Below are 16,802 nucleotides of genomic sequence, written 5' to 3' on the forward strand. Positions count from 1 at the left end.
TTCATTTTAACTATTTCTATTAGTTTAACATTTTTTTTCCCACTTTTGTTAACAAGACTATGAAAACCTAGACTTGTTTTTATTTTACATTTAGAACTGATGTAAAACTTGTGATTAATCGTGAGTTAACTAGTGAAGTAATGTGATTCATTACAATAAAAAATTTAAATCGCCTCTTGCCCCTAATTTTTAATAATCCATTTTTTAAAATGAATTAATGATAGTAAATGAGTTAAACAATTTACACTTTTAAACATTTTCTATGAACAATTTTTATGCATTTCAGTGACGCTTCCACAGACCTGCTGATGACACACTGTCGTCCAAAGTCCCGCCTTTCCTTCCGAGAAACTCCCGTTTGAAGCCTAACAATGGTTCGAATGCTTAAGTGTTAGGAATTGTCTTGACCTCCTAATGCTAAAATATGAACAACTGGTTGAATTGAAACCGGAGATGTATTGGTCAACTAACAAATTTTGCCGCTCAGCTCGTCAGTGAACAGCAAATTGCTCAAAAAGTATTGAACAGCTGGACATGTGCGTTCAATGGTTGAGGTCAAATTAAGGTCACCAGCAAAAGTTTCACCGGGAATTTTCGCCCAAGAGCCCAATACAATCGCTCTAACATTTTGTGAGTACACTATATAGCAACGAAAGACTTAAAAACAGAAGGTGCAAACATTTGGGTAAAACATACTGTACATGCTCTGTCTAAAAAAGACAATACTCGTATATGAAATAAGGAGAACAATTTCAATAAAAGCCATAAATGTTGTACAGGAGCGTGCAAATCTTAGGCCACTTTTACATCTGTTATTTTAGCAAGGGTCCTCTGGAGAGAGCAGAACTCTTCCAACAATAAACTAGTAGTAACTGTGAAAATTTGTAGAGCTTCGCATTTGTGTTTGCTTTTCCATCCATTTTCTAGTTAGCAGGTTACTTCCTTGTTAATGGAGGATGGGAAGCAGACAGAAACCGCCAATATGATTTTGGGGGTTGAACTTGGACAATTCCAATGCTATTATATTGACTAACATGGTTAAAACAAACATGCCCCCTTATTTAGATCATTAGCTTCATTTGTGTAAAAGTGCTCGCTTAGTTCATGTTTTACAAGTCATGTTGACCATTGAGGGGAAAACCCCCCCAAAAGTAAGCGGTGGCCCAAAACTTTTGCAAAGTACTGCACTCGAGTAACATTCCCCTGTGGTGCAGTGCAGTGGCTTGTTCACAACGTACCTGTGGCTCTCTCAAGGACTACATTGGCTGCGGTCCGAGTACAGCGCAAGAAAAATGAGCGCCTCTGTGGAATTAGAAGTGCTGGTTGCGAAGGTGTGCGCGGAATTCCTTACAAGTCTCTTCACACTCCATAAATCACTTAAGAGGCCAGCGTCCGGCACTACATCGTCGGCTCTCCTAAGACAAATTGGTGGAGGCTGGCCCACGAGCGACTGCCCGCCGCCTTATCGCCTGAGCGAGGAGAAACAAACAGTTACTCTTGCTGAAAAGGGCAATACTTTTTCTTTTGTTTCAAACTTGGGCTTCATGGACTGTTGGGAGAATGCAAACATCAAAGAGTCCCAAACTTTTTGGGCCCCTAACATAAGCCGGACACTAAAGCTTCACATGGATTGTAAAAGATCCGACCCACTGGCCACAACATTAGGTAAACATTTCAATCTAATGAGAACCATTATTAGAGCTGTATTAAAAAAAAAATAATAATCAGCTCTTTAGATAACCAAATATTAAATCAGGGATGTGATTTGACCAAAGTCAAATTATCTGAAAATTTAGCCCGGGGTCTGGGGGCCGCTGGCACCCAGCTAGGTCCAGGGCAGTGCCCTGGTGGGGGGACAAGGGGGGCTACGCCCCCCGGAGCTCATGGGTTTTCCGTGTTTTTAAGTACTTTCAATGCACTCACATGACAAAGAAATAGACAAAACAACAGCATAAATTTTCAATGTATATTGAACTATCCCATATAAAATGGCAGTTTTAGTCAACTCAAAATCAGTCACATTCAAAAACATTGGACTGCCTTTGCTTTTAAAAACTATCACTGAGAATATCATCATATCTAACTAATGTGATTACTAAGTTAACACATAAATAATGTTGAAGAGTTCAAATTTCATGAACAAATAATTGTATCATGACCAAATGAAAAGTAACTCATATTAGAGCATACCACAAATGTCTTTGTTATAGCAGAAGATGTTATCTGTCGGAGTCATGTGCATACACAATGAAATACAAAAAAAAAAAAAAAACGGATTTTTTTTTTGGGGGGGGGGGGAGATAAAAAAAGCGGAATTCTGCGAATTAGCGGAAAAATCACATCCCTGTTAAATGCACTTTCCTGCCTTTTCTCACCGTCGCTGAATGGGTTAAAGTAGACACATAGGAACTTTCCGCCTTTAAGGGTATTAGCTAAGCCGTAACGGAGTTGGTCCGGACTGGAACTTGCGAGTAAGCGCATTCTGCACTGCAAGGACAAAAGTGAAAGTTTAACACCCATCACCCTCTTCTCCCGTATTTTATACATCACACCACAAAGTGACCCGTATCTGCAACATCTCACCTTTGCTGGATTCTGTATAATTGCCACCTGCAGATCTCCTTTTTACTGATCAGTTAATTCTGCAGGATCTTGAGAAATAGCCTTTAAGAAATGTCTCTATTTGAAGCAGTGCCTTTCACTGCAACCACAATAGACAACTGTTAAATTAATACCTCCTCTGGCAGTGTCAATCACAGAATACAAGTCAATCAAAATAAGGCAGATTTTGTGAGCAGCAGAGAAAGAAAAGCAACATGACACAGTAGTGTTTTCTTCTTATAGTCATTGAGCTTCTAACTTTTGGCTGAGTACTGCATTTTATTGAAAGCCCAAGGGGGAAATAAAGAACAAATCTTTTACTTATTTTTTTATTTTTGCCCCCGCCCCATCAAAACATGAAACAAATCCAAAAGCAAACATCCGCTGTTGCAGAGTTGTCATATTAACAGAATACAAGCAGAGAGATCCTCTAGTGTTTAACGGAAACAAGAAACACACTTTCAAGAAACAAAGAGTCTCACGTTTCAAGCATAAGGGCCGAAAGGCTGACTTCCACTCGGGAGTCAGCTGCATGTTTATCTCCTTCCTGTGTAAAACTAAAGCTATTATGCAATAACATAGACTGTCAATATCTAATTATAAAGCTGAACAAAAAGAGTTTTAAGTTCCCTCATGAACTCCAATTCTCAGACAAACCATTTTCAGTTTCGGAGCTCAAAAACCATTGAAGTACTTTACTGTATGTTTAACACTGATATAGCCTAAATGAAACTAAATTGTATTGAATACTGGTTCTGCCACTCTCACTTTTAGTGGTCAAATAAGGAAGGTGACAAGAAGTATAACTGAAGTGAAGTCATCTTGCTGATATTCACTATGTTGAAGAAGATGTAGCAGTGATGAGAAGGAAGTTTTTGGTTATTAAAGTGCTCCGACACGCCCACAATTAGCAGCAGTACATATATACATAATGTGGTTCCACATTCAAAACAATGGCTTGAATAAAAGAAGAACAAAAAAACAAAAACAAACAAATTTTATAACTAAAACATAAAACAAAGAAAAAACTCTCAGTAGTTACTTCAACTTGACCCCCGCCCGGCTATGACAACATAATCACTTTAAAAAAAATGGAGGGGGGGGGGGGGGGGAACGCAAATGTAAAAACAAACTAAAAGAATAATCATGCGGATTATCGTCCATATTTTACATACATACAAAAATTACATTTTGTTTTGTGTTTTTTGGTTTGTTATATTTTTTTTCCAAGAATAGATTTTGTAAACACTGTTAAATGTCCTTCTGGTTTCCTTTCATCCACATTTTGGCTCCAGTCTGTAGAATATTCCTTTGAACAGTCCCTCGCACGCAAACAATTTTTGGTTAGTACACTTCCACTCATTCATTCCACTTCAAAACCACACTAATGGAAGAAACCGCAAATTGACAAGATGAGTGGAAGCTTGAGTGAGGTGATGTTTTACAAAATTGTGTTAAATACAGACAAACCCTACATCTATTTCTTTAGAAAAGGAATATAACGCAATCTAGTTTAACAGAAGGATGTGAGGCGTTAGCGGGGGAATGGACAAAGCTAGCTCTGAATATATATAAGGCATAACATGGGCAGCGTTTGGGAAGATCTGGATTAGCGATCCACACGTTGGGTTGAGTCTTTTTTTTTTTTTCTTTAACGGAAAGAAGGCGTTAAAGATTAAACGGCAACGGTGTGCTGCGAACGGTGGTGAAAGACTGTGGTCGTGATTCAGAAGCCTTGCAGGAACTCCTGGAGCTGCCTTACGAGCTCCGTGTCCACAGTCTCCATGAGGCCGCTGAAGCTCTGGTCTCCCAGGAGGGTCTGCTGAGCCTTCAGCTTCTCGTACACAAACTGCTGGAGTGAGACACTGTGCACGGGGTCTCCCAGGGCAAACTGCAATACAACAAGACAATTTTATTTAGTTTTTTTAATGCAAAATGTACCAGTGAGGAAGGTGCAGCTTTTGTACTTAAGCAGAAAATCTCAATTGGAAGAGATACTGCTAAATAAGATAACGGGGGGCTGGGTAAGCAAGGCTGCATTGACTTTTGTTAAGCCACATATAATTTTATAAAATTAGTCCAACGTTTATTGAAGTTGGTCAAATAATACTGTAGTATTGACAACAAAATGCCTTTTTATTTAATTAAATACAATAACACAAATTAAAATAAAAGCAATTCATTTTAATCTAAATAAAAAACAAAATAGTTGAACAAAACAAAACATGACCACTGACATGCAAAACAAATGCTGTATATCAGAAAGGGGATAAGAACAGACACAATGAGGGACTTACTGTGTCTTTACTCTTTAATGAATGCGCACATCCAAATGAAACTTATAATTCAGTCGCATTCTTGATCCTTCAGAAAAAAAATTCACTGACACCTGGCAACGGCTTTAAATTGTGAAATAACATGCATGTGTCCTTTACATATTCAGACTGGTTCAATTTTGAACACGTTACTGCACACAAGTATTGCTTTGATCAGCAGTTTCGCACATCACATCAACCATATTTCACAGTGATGAGCTGTGAAATGGCACAGCATCAGCATCTTTTAACCAATGTGTCAAGGGTTTGACCACAGAGACAATGTTTCATTTTATTAGAATATGAACAAAATTAGGTAATTTTTCACTGGAATTCACACACTTGAGAAAATCTCATAAAAAAGGTACAGAGTAAAAGTGTGTTGAGCCAATGTCATATGAGTGACATATACTGAAGCTGCTGGTCACATGTTGGTAAAGTCAATTTGTCATCGTCCATGCTAACTTTACCGTTACCTTTTGCTGTGCCTGCAGTATTAAACTCCACAGTCTCAACTTGGTTGGAATAACCTGTTGTCTTGCCTCAACCTGCTCTTCAATAAAACACATCACTAACAAGGCAGCCACACGGCAAGAAGTAAACACACTAAGTAAGATGCTATTACTTTCAGCACCCAAAAATTATATCTTAATCTCTTTATCAATGGAAAGTTAAAAAAGGGAAAAAAAATGTTGTAGACAGCTGAATCAAAACATACTGCTTGGTCGATAACATTCCCATTTGCATGGTGACAGTAGCGGCAGAGTTACAATTGCAAGGCCCAAAGGCACAAAGTTTGTGACGGGAATGAGCATAAACCAGATTTCCAACCAGCTCTCTGGAAGCCATAGAAATGATTTTCCTCTAGTTAATTCCTGCCAGGGATGTCCACATCCACAAAGCTAGAAAAAAAAAGTTCTGTATATTCAGCAGCTGCCAGTTATTTTATGATGCATGGACAGTAGCAAGAGAAGCATAAAGAGAAGTTTTCAAATATAAATGCAACGGCTCATTATTATTATTATTTTTTGTAATACGCATCCAATCTTTGTATAAATAACATGACATTTTATCTGAGTGAGATAGAATGACTTTCAAATACAGCCCAAACTCCAAAGTTAAAATAAAAAATCCTTAACACTGGTAGACATTGAAGTTGTTCCTTCAAACAAACAAAACAAAACAATCCCATCAGAAATAATGTAATTTCAATTACCATGTTCCAATCTTTTGCTCCGGCAATCACAAAATCTTTAAGTACACAGGCGATGTTTTTTTAGAAATGCTTTAAAGAGAAAAATAGTCATTGCATAGAACAACAAAAAACAGTGATGCCACAAGATGATGCCAAAGCCCTGGCTAATAGTCAGTAGTGTACATTAAAGTGATACAAGTCATTTAATTTGGAGGGCCATTTTGTTAGATGAGTTGGAAATTATATCTAACATTTCAGGAATCAGAGTTATTTATTTGTTGTTGTTATTTTTATTTTAAATCATAATCATGATGAGCAATTAGAGAAATTGCATTTGTAATTCAAAGTATTTTATTTGTACCCAAAACACTTTCAGCATTTCACTATTTGCAACAAGGTCCTCCACAAATCAAGGGCGTTTCATTGCAAAGCCTAGCGACTCAACCTTTCCTGGCATACTGGAGAAAGGAAAGGAAGTTGTTTGCAGAGCAATATTGCTAGTGGCTTTTTATAGGTTGTTGTGGATTTATTAAGTGTACGTCTTTCCAAAAGGACCAAAAAGTAAATTACTGGTGGAATGAATCTTTTAATGTTCAGTGAGATGACAAGATTTGCTGACATACTGCAATCATGTGACTTTTGAGGACTCGTCATCCAGAAGATTTGAATGAAAATCCAAATTGCATCACTTTTGGGACTGACGAATATTTGTGTCCTGTTCTATGACTCAGTCTGCTCTTCTTCCCTTGACAACGTAATGATGGTGTTTTTTTTTTCCCGTCAGTCAACCCTTTGAAACCAGGTCAGTGTACAGACCCATACAAGCAGCGAGTGGCTCTCTTTAATCACCTAATCAGCCAAAGTTTCATTTGCCCTCACTGTAGACGTCCATAAACAGAAGGAGAAAGGGCATGAAAAGAATAATTTGTAGCCCTTGGAGAGCAGCATTATTGTAAATGGCAACTCTTGGTCCCTTGCCAATCATGACACTTGTACTGCTCATTAGCTTGCTGCCATTACAGAGCAATCAAACCCCTGAAGAGTGGCTGCTCGAGTGTTTTAGTGAGAAAAGCATATAACCATCATAATTTACGAACTGACTAGTGTGTACTCTGCTGTGTTTGTGTTTGAAAGCATGCCGAGTCGACTGAGAGAACAATGCGAGTTTACGGGCTGTAACGTCAGGAAGCGTTTTTGGTTGAAATTATGGTAAGATTCCTAAACACATAATTTTATAATTATAATCTTTCATAAATGACTAAAACAATATTTCTTTGATTTCTTTTTTATTCTGTCATGTAAAACTGTTGGAAGGAATGAGATATTAAGAGTTCTACGGATGGGCAATTGACTGAATATTCTTGATGGATTATGGGGGGAGTTGATGACAAATTCATGTATTACTTTTTTTTAAATGTATTTTTCAACGGAATGGTAGCGTGTCTAATTTCAAATCAAATTCATTTATATCACTCTTAATCACAAAAATGTCTCAAAGGGCTTCACAGGCCCAAAATGGACAAATATTAATGACAGCCACTGATCGAGAGTAAACTTCACTCAGAGGGGAAGAAAAGACAGAGAGCTTGTGCCAGGGTGGATGTCTTTGTGGATCAACTTCCCACAGTTAACATTTATAGATTCCTCCTTATTAAGGCTGAATCAAAAGTGCCTCTTCTGCAGACAAGTTAAGGGGTGGACTTTATTTTGCAACAAGTGTTAGGAGAACAGAATTTGATTGATTGCTTATTATGCCCATGCCAAGTAGCAACCTTCCGTTTGGTGCATGTTTCAAAGCACACTGTAGTGAGCTTAATTGAACAGTTTTTGTTTCAAATGTGGCTTAAGCGAATGACCAACTTCGAGCTCCTGTTGATCAGTCTCACCTTGCTGTCATTTGCAGGCAACGTCTATTAGGAAAAAGGTCAACTATTGATTCAATTGCATTAAGTTGTGGATAGTCCTTGAGTTAACACTCAAGTTACATGTCTTTCAATACAGTAAAACGTGGTTAATGAGTACCTAAAACCCGTGTTTGCCCAAATGTCAACCTAGATGTAAATTTACAGTCCAGTGTGTCAAACACAGGAAGCCATGGATAAGATTAAGCAAACAGATACAGGCGCAAAACTAACACCCTTGAGCTAAAAGACAAAAGAATGCTGAGATGACCTGCTATGCAAATAAATTAGCAAATCACAGGAGTGGAAACTACTTATCTGAGAAAAAATACAAGCACAATCTGTTGAATCCAAAAGGAAATATGGAGATGAAATATATGGCAGAAATGAGAACAAAAGAGACAATCTGAGAGGAGACATAAGTGTGAGATTGAGGGAAGGAAAGGTGAAAAGGCGAGAAGAGTGAGGTGACGGAAGGAATCGTACATTAGTGAAGAAGACGAGTATTATGTAAGAGGTTTGTAGAACATGTACAATTTCTGCAGTTGAGAAATTTCCTTCATCATCTATAGAGACCAATGATAATCAATTCATCACAAATCACAGTAGCAAGAATAAGATAAGTATGATTTTAAACGGAATGTTAAAATTATTTTAATCATCGGTTCAGACTAAGGGTGTGCCAAAAAACAAAACAAAAAAACACTATTCTCATAAGAATCGCATTTAGTATGATTCAAAATCGATATCAAATGTCCCAAAATCGATTTTATTGAAATTATTTTATACTGTCTTTTCCTTGTTTGTGTGTGCCTTTATTGGGAGCGCTGTTCAAGTTGTGCACGATTTGTCCCCTTAGGGGCAGTGTGGTTCCGCGCGTTCTGATACCCTGTAAAGTTGGAGCCAGAATAGAAGGGAAAAGTCACAATCAATTTATGCCAATAAAAATTGTTGTTTTTTGCAGCGTAGGAAGAGCACATGCCGGTGAGTAATGTTAAGATGCTTCTCTGTATACCTTCCTGAAGCATTTTGTATGAATAGCCGTTCTTTTGAGTGATAAAAGTGCCGCGAGTAGCGTGCTAATTTGCGTTAACAAGTCAATGGCACTTTCCACTGCGCGTTAGCCTTGAGCTAGCTACGTTCGGGAAACAAGCTAAACAAGTCACTTCTTTAATCGTCCACTCTGTATGGTCAGTCAAAACGGAACAGGGTGAATGAAACAGATACCAGCATTGGACTCTTTTTGGGGGACTGTTCACAGTCTGCTCAGGGAGGGCAGAATATACTGTAAAAAGCAATCAAATGTATAGCTAGCTACATAGAGTAGCAGTTGTAGTCCACATACTGTTTTTGTGGGGGGGGAAAGCACTTTCCTTATATTTTAAAACCTAATACATTTTCACATTTCAAAGTCTCCATTTGTTATTCTGTCTTGCAAACCAGACTGGAGTAGATCATGACAATTCTTTTGCACATCTATAAACTGAAGCAGAAGCCATTGTCAATCAAATCCTTTTGAATCGAAAATCAATTCTGAATCGAATGGCAGCCCTAAAGATCCGAATCGAATCGTCAAAGATTCCCAGCCCGAGTTCAGACAGTTGACAAAGTTTCCCCACTGATATTACATTCACAAAAACGACCCACGCATGTCAGTTGGCCTTGACATTTGGCCCAAAATCTAATCAGTAAGTGAAATTTGAGGAATTCCTCCCATGAGGCTCGAGATGTTACATTTAACAGCCTGGGGTGACCATAAAACCGGATCGCCTGCTGTTTGAGTGTCAGATTAAATTTACTGATAATCACCACACAGATTTGCCACGTGTCATCAACACAGTGTGTGTGCTGGGGCACATACACACTCACGTGAAGTAATGAGCTGTACGGCTGTCTGATGAATTCAAGCATTAACGAAGAAGTGTTGCAGACAGCGTGGGGTTGACTGGATTACACGGCAGGCAGACATGTTAATTCTATTAGCTAATTTTTGACACGACATCTGGAACCCCGGCCAGCGGCAAAGCCTCTGCCACAGCGTGACATGACTTCAACACAGTTCTTAAGTTGTCACATTTGATGAAAAGCAACATATCACCCACTGTTATTGAATGTGAACAGTTTGGCAACTCCTGATGTAAGAAATTCGAAATATACGAGATGTCACTCACAGTGACTGACCCTCAGAAGATGGACGGGAGGAGATTGAGCCTGAGTGCTGTAATGACTCAAATCAATTAGTCAATAGACTAAATCCTTTAAACTGTTAGCTGACACTCAATGACACAAGATCACCAGGTGGCATACTGAATTGGACTGCTGCATAACTTGCGTTTGAAATGTGAAGAAAATAAAATACAGTGTCCCCTCGTTTCTCGCGGGTTTATCTTTCGCGGCCTCGCTGTTTTGCCGATTTTTCACAGCGTGCTTTTTTTCTTTTTTTTTCTTCTTTTTTTTACAGTATATGCACGCGCCGTCCATCGCCGCAGTCAGACGGCTCAGCGCGCCCCCTGCCATCCGCCCCACGGTTCACACGATGTCAAAATGGGTTTTACGTGGCTTGCCTCATATATTCATCATTAAAATTAAGATTGTCCACCCCGAACCATGCAGTCGTGCCCGTTGACGGCTCACTGCGTCATGCGTCCACCACCCGCCCCGCGGTTTCACGCGTGCCTGCCGGCCACGAGCGCTCGAGTGGCGTTTCGGGGACACCGCATTAGCAATTTTGATTTTGATGGGTGGATGAAACCAAATTTTACAACTAAATCTTATAAGACACAACACATGGAACAGATATGGATGTGGTTATCTAACCTTGATTTAAAGTAACAGCATTGCACATTATGCCATTGATTATTTTTCATAAATGAGGCCTCATACAAATTCAACTAATTAACTGCTTGACACCAAAATGGGTTGGGAACAAAACGGTTAAAAAAACAAAACAAAAACAATTTGATGCATGTGACATTAGCAAGCAGCCCATTCAGGTTTTTGAATTAATTGGACTTGCAAGTTAGAAAATAAACTTGGTTTGTTTGCGTGTGAGTTAAAGATCAATTCAACCGGAAGACTGCTGGAGGAAATATTCATTGCTAAAGAAGAAACCAGAAGTGTTCTACCCTTTAGTGAAGTGGCTCTACGCCTCTAAGGCAACAGTGAGTGGAACGAAACATGCACAAGTGACGCACAAAAACAATCTAGGTGGCGATACACAGCACAAACAATATGATAGAAGGTAACAAGTTGGTCTGAAGAGAGGCTTGAGGATGAAGTGGACTGGAGGGAAGATGGAAAAACAACACCAATACCGAGTGGCCTCCAAAATTTTGACAAAGTCAAAGATAAATGCGGCGGATTGTTACAAGAGATTAATCGAGCGGGGGGGAAGACATTTTTGGAATTGCTTTGTGAGCAGAAGATGACAATAAAAAGCATGAAGTTGGTACATAGCATAGATTGTAAACGGGCTGCAGTTATACACACATTTTAAGTCGTTCTTTTATTTTTTTTAGGACTGATTAAAAAGGGATAGGCCCCTTAATGTAAAAATAATTGGTGGTTTTCCTTTAAAGACTGACCACAATAACTGCTCCATGATAATCACCCTAATAATTAATAATAAAAGAATATAAACCCAGTAGGGCTCTGAGATCTGGAGACTTGGGTGAATTAGTGAGGTAAACATGGCGATGCTGCATTTAGCTGCACAAAAATGGAATAAGCTGCCAACAGAAGTGAAGTCAGCCCCAATGCTTTTAAATACAATTTAAAATGTTTGCTTTTTCCCCCCTATTCCTTTCATTAGGGTCTTGCAAACATTTTCACATGAAGTCTTTTTTAAATTACTTTACAAAACTACTCTTACTTCTTTACTCTTAAATGTTTTAAAGTCCTCTGTTTATGTGTTTTAACGTTGTCAATGTATGTTCTTGTAGAAATTGTTTTAAGGTACAGACACTCCCCTACTTACGAACATTTCAGTTACGAACAACGGTACATACGAACATTTCTGCGCGTACAGTATGTCGAAAAATGTTCGGAAAGAAATGCTGTAAGTTAGATTTTGTATTGCGCGTAGTGCTTCTTTCCGCCGCTAATACCGACGATTGGCGCTGTGAGAGCTCATTGGAGGCTGAGCAACGTGGCGAGGAGGAGGAGGAAGAAAACGCCGGTCCCCATGAAGCAGGAAATAACTTTTGAAGCCGATTCCAGCGACGACGAAGAATCTCTCATGATATAAAATCCTCCTCTTCCTCCTCCTCCATCATCTCCTTAAGCATCGAGTACATCTTCCAAAAGTAAGTTTCGGTCTCTCTCTCTAACATACGTAGTACAGTACAGTACTGTACGTATTCTCTCCATTTTATTAAAAGTTTTTTTCAGTACAAACCAATGCAGGTTACTTGTACAAGCCTTAAACATACTTATATAAACCTTCAATATACTTATATAGGCTTTAAACATAAATTATAATACAAAATATAGCACTGAAGCAACTTACGAACAAATTCACCTTACGAACGATCGTCCGGAACGTAACTCGTTCGTAAGGTGGGGAGCGTCTGTACTTTTGTTTTCTCTGCTTCGCTTGTGAATGTCATTAACTGTTATGTTAGTTGATGCTTGTAAGTGTTATATCATTGCGTGTGGGAAGCACATAGATTTGCCTTGTGTATGTAATGTGCTATAGAAATAAAAGTGTCTTTCCTTGCCTTGCCTAATAAATGGTTGGACAAAGCCTAAATGTGACGTTGTACACTGATGTGACATTGATAAAAATGTCCTGAGAGATCAATACAGTCATTACCTTAAGTGACCACGTCTAGACTTAATCAATGGCTGAGGTGAGACGGAAGAAGGATCCTAACAGGACAGGATGGATTGTTTTAACACTGTACAAAAACACTCTTCGCAGTCTATCTTGGCTTTCTTTTATGGTCTCTTGATTTAGTGGGAGGATTACAATTTGATTGCAGTCATTTGCTCAGGAAATGAGGCAGCACAAATTGGAATATGTGTTGCTAATAGGAATTGGTAGAGGGTGTAAATGACTGTTACCAAACAGACTACTGGAAGACTGTACGTTGAATTACATGAGAAAACCATGGCGCGGCCTACATGTATGTGAAACCGTGACAACCTATATCTTGCAAGACAGCTTCACGTATGATTGAGATGAAAAGAAATGGGAATAGATTTAAAACAATACAACATCACAGACCAGTTTGCCTTCACTTTCACAGAAAGAGGGGAACGTTACTGGCTATAGCCAAATTAAGATCCTCAACAAGGTTACTTATGTGAATTGAAAATGCACTCCGAATACACAATGAATGGTTGACCTTTTTTTCTTTCTTTTTTTACGGATGTGGGGGGGCTTTGAGGCAAGTGCTCACAAAGAGTCAATAAATGCCTAATATATAAAAAATAAATTTTCTAAGTAAAGGTTGTTTCTTTTCTGCAACTAATGGGGTGTGTTTGTGATGAAGCACACAATTTCACTCAACTTTATAAGTGCACACACTTATTTATTAAACAAAAAAAACAAAGATATTTTAATCAATACCTACATTTTCCATGTCTGACAAAGCCAGTAAGAAACGCAAGCAGACTTAACTTTTACTGCCAATTATTCAAGGTTAATTTAAATGACTCCCATCTGTTCTCAGCAAATTCCAATTACAGTAATTTCAGGACTATTAGGCAGACCTGACTATAAGCTTCCTTTGGGGAATACTCAAATTTGTTACACATATAAGCCGCACCCAACTGTAAACCACAGGTGTTTTAATGTTACCGCACCGGATTCCCGCAACTTTCTTTTCCATAATGAGGGCGCAAATGGTCTCGCTCTCGTTCTGTCTCTCCTACTTGGTTTGTTTTGCTCTGCCTGACACGCTTCCTTTATAGTGCGCCCCGTTGTGATCTGATGGATAAGCCGCACCTTTGTATTAGCTGCAGGTTCAAATGCAAGTGAAAAAAGTAGGGGCTTATAGTCCAGAAATGACTGTAGTCATAAATTGTCTGACGGCGTACTCCGACAAGCACCTTATTCAGAGAACCAGGAATACTTTACAAATCCCTGTGGAGTTCTGTACTCAAATTGCAGCTCCAATTACTTACTTCCTCTTAAGTTCTTTGCGCAAACAATCAGCCAGAGATTAGTTTGTACTGTAATGAGCCACGTGCACCACATGATTAATTAAGATGTATTAGGATCAATTTAACAACTGAATTGTCTGATCAGATATTAATGACACTCATTAGCTTAGTGAGACAAATGCCCCTGAAGACGTAAAAGTGAGAATAAGAACTTGAGACAGGCATAGACGTGTAAAGGCAAAATAATGATTGTAATGCTTGTGGTAAGTGGCTCCCATGTTGAAATCTTATGAGTGCATATGGCAGAAGGCAGCATCAATTACTCTTCATCCATACAGCTATAGTAGAGGCTGAAAAAGATACTGCTAGGTGATGCAAACAAAAAAAAGGGTACATCACACAGATGATGCCATTTGATATTGTGGTTCTGTATGAAAATGCTATCATAGGCATCATGAATACATAGTAAACTCTAAAGATGGTAAACACCAGCATACAGTAGTTGCAAAATTTGCAGCAGCATGCGGGAACTGACATGATCAAATGGCAATGGCAAAATGGGAACTCAATGAGACGGTTGCGCATTGCCTCCGGCAGCAGAATGGAGAATCTTTATATGTGCCGGGGTAGAATAGCAGTCACCGACCCGAGGTCTGTAATTCAAAAAAATCACATTATGCTAACACTGGCGGTCTGCTGAGATTGGGAGCAATAACAGAGCAAAACGCAAACGCCTTCATTACAAATGCCTTCTGTATCCCAGGGTGAATTCATAATTCAAATTTCGTATGAGTATATATCTCCACAGGAGTGACAGATGGGCTGGAGCAGGGTAATGGTTCATTAAAATAAGAATAAGGGAGGGGAAAAAAAAGCTAATGACAAAAACAGTCATGAATAATCATACAGTATATCTGTGACTAATATTAACAAAATCTGTGTCTTCAGCGTAGCCAAACTGATACATTACATGACGCAAATAATGTATTCTTATAATCCTAACTCAGTGATTCCCAACTCATGTGCCATGTGCCGAAATAGAGGTGGAAATGTTCTCTGAAGCATCTCTGATGCATAAAACATACAAATAGGATGTCCGTTTAATGCGCGTGTACTGTATGTTGGTCTCACTGTCGCCTGCTCCATTAAGTGAGTAATGAAAGGAACTTGCAACAGGCATCTGGTGCCCGTCGCCAATCTGTACGTTTCTAGCGGGGCGTACAAATGTTGGCACAACCGATAATAAGCAAGCATGGAAAGAGCAACAATGAGGAAGCCCCACAAATATGCATTTTTGTAAGCGTCAGCGCTACTGTCCACTCTGCTTTGCATCATATTAACTCTTCACTGAGGGCGAGTGAGAGTGAGCGGCACAGCGACCTCTCTTTCTATCAATTTCCAGTCATGAGAACACAACTCCACTGCTTGCCACATTGTCTTTCAAAACGTCGCAGCCAGACTGCACTGCCCTAATAAAAAAAGAACTATGTGTGCCTATGTACCAAACGGAACACAGACAAACTAAAACAGTCCAATCAAACAGTTTGGATGCGTTAAAAACAAAAACATTGCACCTCTAGCCGCTATGAAAATTGATCCAATTTCACTTCACTGGTCCAAAAAATTTATTTATTTGCTTGAGTATAGTGTTGTGTCAATAGATTTATTTTTTTGGAGTTGGCCTCACCATTTGGGTTGTTTCGTCATGGGTAGCAAGAAAAATTGTTGCTGCTGCTAGCATGAATAGTCTTGTCCAAGATGCACATGCAAACAATTTTTTGAAACAAAGTAAGTCTTATGCCTTTTTTTTTTTTTAAATTAATCCATATAATGCCATGGAACGATTTTTGGACAATTTTATATGTAAAAATGTGTTGTATTCTTCAAAAAGCTGCTGTCAGATGACTTGAATGAAGAGCAAAAGAGTTCCAATTACCCACTTTCTATTCTGTGAATGAAACTCTCAAGTTCATCAGTCTCGGGAATAACTATGCTTTTTTAAAAAGAGGATGCAGTCAGTTCAGGTGACATAGTGTAAATATCATTTGCTGAGCAGCTGGAACAAAATAGAGGTCGTGAAAGTTGCTGTGTAAAAGTTGATGCAAATGGTCAAAATAAAACAAAAGTCGTTTCGGGCAAATGCAACTGCTTCCATTTTTTGGAATATCACCGTCCTTTGAATACAAATATTAAATAGGCGGCCATTAATTACAGCTGAGTAAATTGTATGATAAGTTACTCATACCGTGAGCACTAACACATCCCCAGACCGTCAGCGATCAGCCTTTCCAACTTTGTGCTGAAAACAATATGGATGGTCCTTATCCTTTTTGGACCAGAAGACATGACCTTCATTATTTCCAAAATCAATTTGAAATGTGGACTTGTCATACCACAGCACACTTTTCCACTGTAGACACAATGTGTACAAAAAAGAAAAATCAGGATTCCTCTTGCAGCAGCACAAGTGGTTAATTTAACATATTTTAACAAGCCTAGCATTCATAACAGGTATCATCAACTCCCATGTATTCAATATGGGTTTTTACTAGTGCAAATACAACATTTAACAATTTTGACTCATATTTTGCCACCATTTTATGCCTGCAGTTTCTGACTTAACCCTATGTCATTTGTACCCAATGGAGCAGGTCTTTCATGTTGCTTATCCCTCTTGGTGTT

General features: G+C 38.8%; 1 protein-coding gene across 1 annotated transcript in view; it reads right to left on the reverse strand.

Moving 5' to 3' along the window:
* Positions 1 to 2,871: 2,871 nt before the first annotated feature.
* The window catches only part of ipo11 (importin 11), a 98,901-nt gene continuing 84,970 nt past the window's right edge, over positions 2,872 to 16,802 (reverse strand). Inside the window, exon 30 of the mRNA XM_077561987.1 lies at positions 2,872 to 4,492. Within this exon, the coding sequence (XP_077418113.1) occupies positions 4,328 to 4,492 (165 nt within the window). The 3' untranslated portion in view covers positions 2,872 to 4,327. The remainder of the gene's footprint in view (positions 4,493 to 16,802) is intronic.

The sequence above is a fragment of the Vanacampus margaritifer genome, chromosome 3, assembly GCF_051991255.1.
Source record: "Vanacampus margaritifer isolate UIUO_Vmar chromosome 3, RoL_Vmar_1.0, whole genome shotgun sequence".
Lineage (NCBI taxonomy): Eukaryota > Metazoa > Chordata > Actinopteri > Syngnathiformes > Syngnathidae > Vanacampus > Vanacampus margaritifer.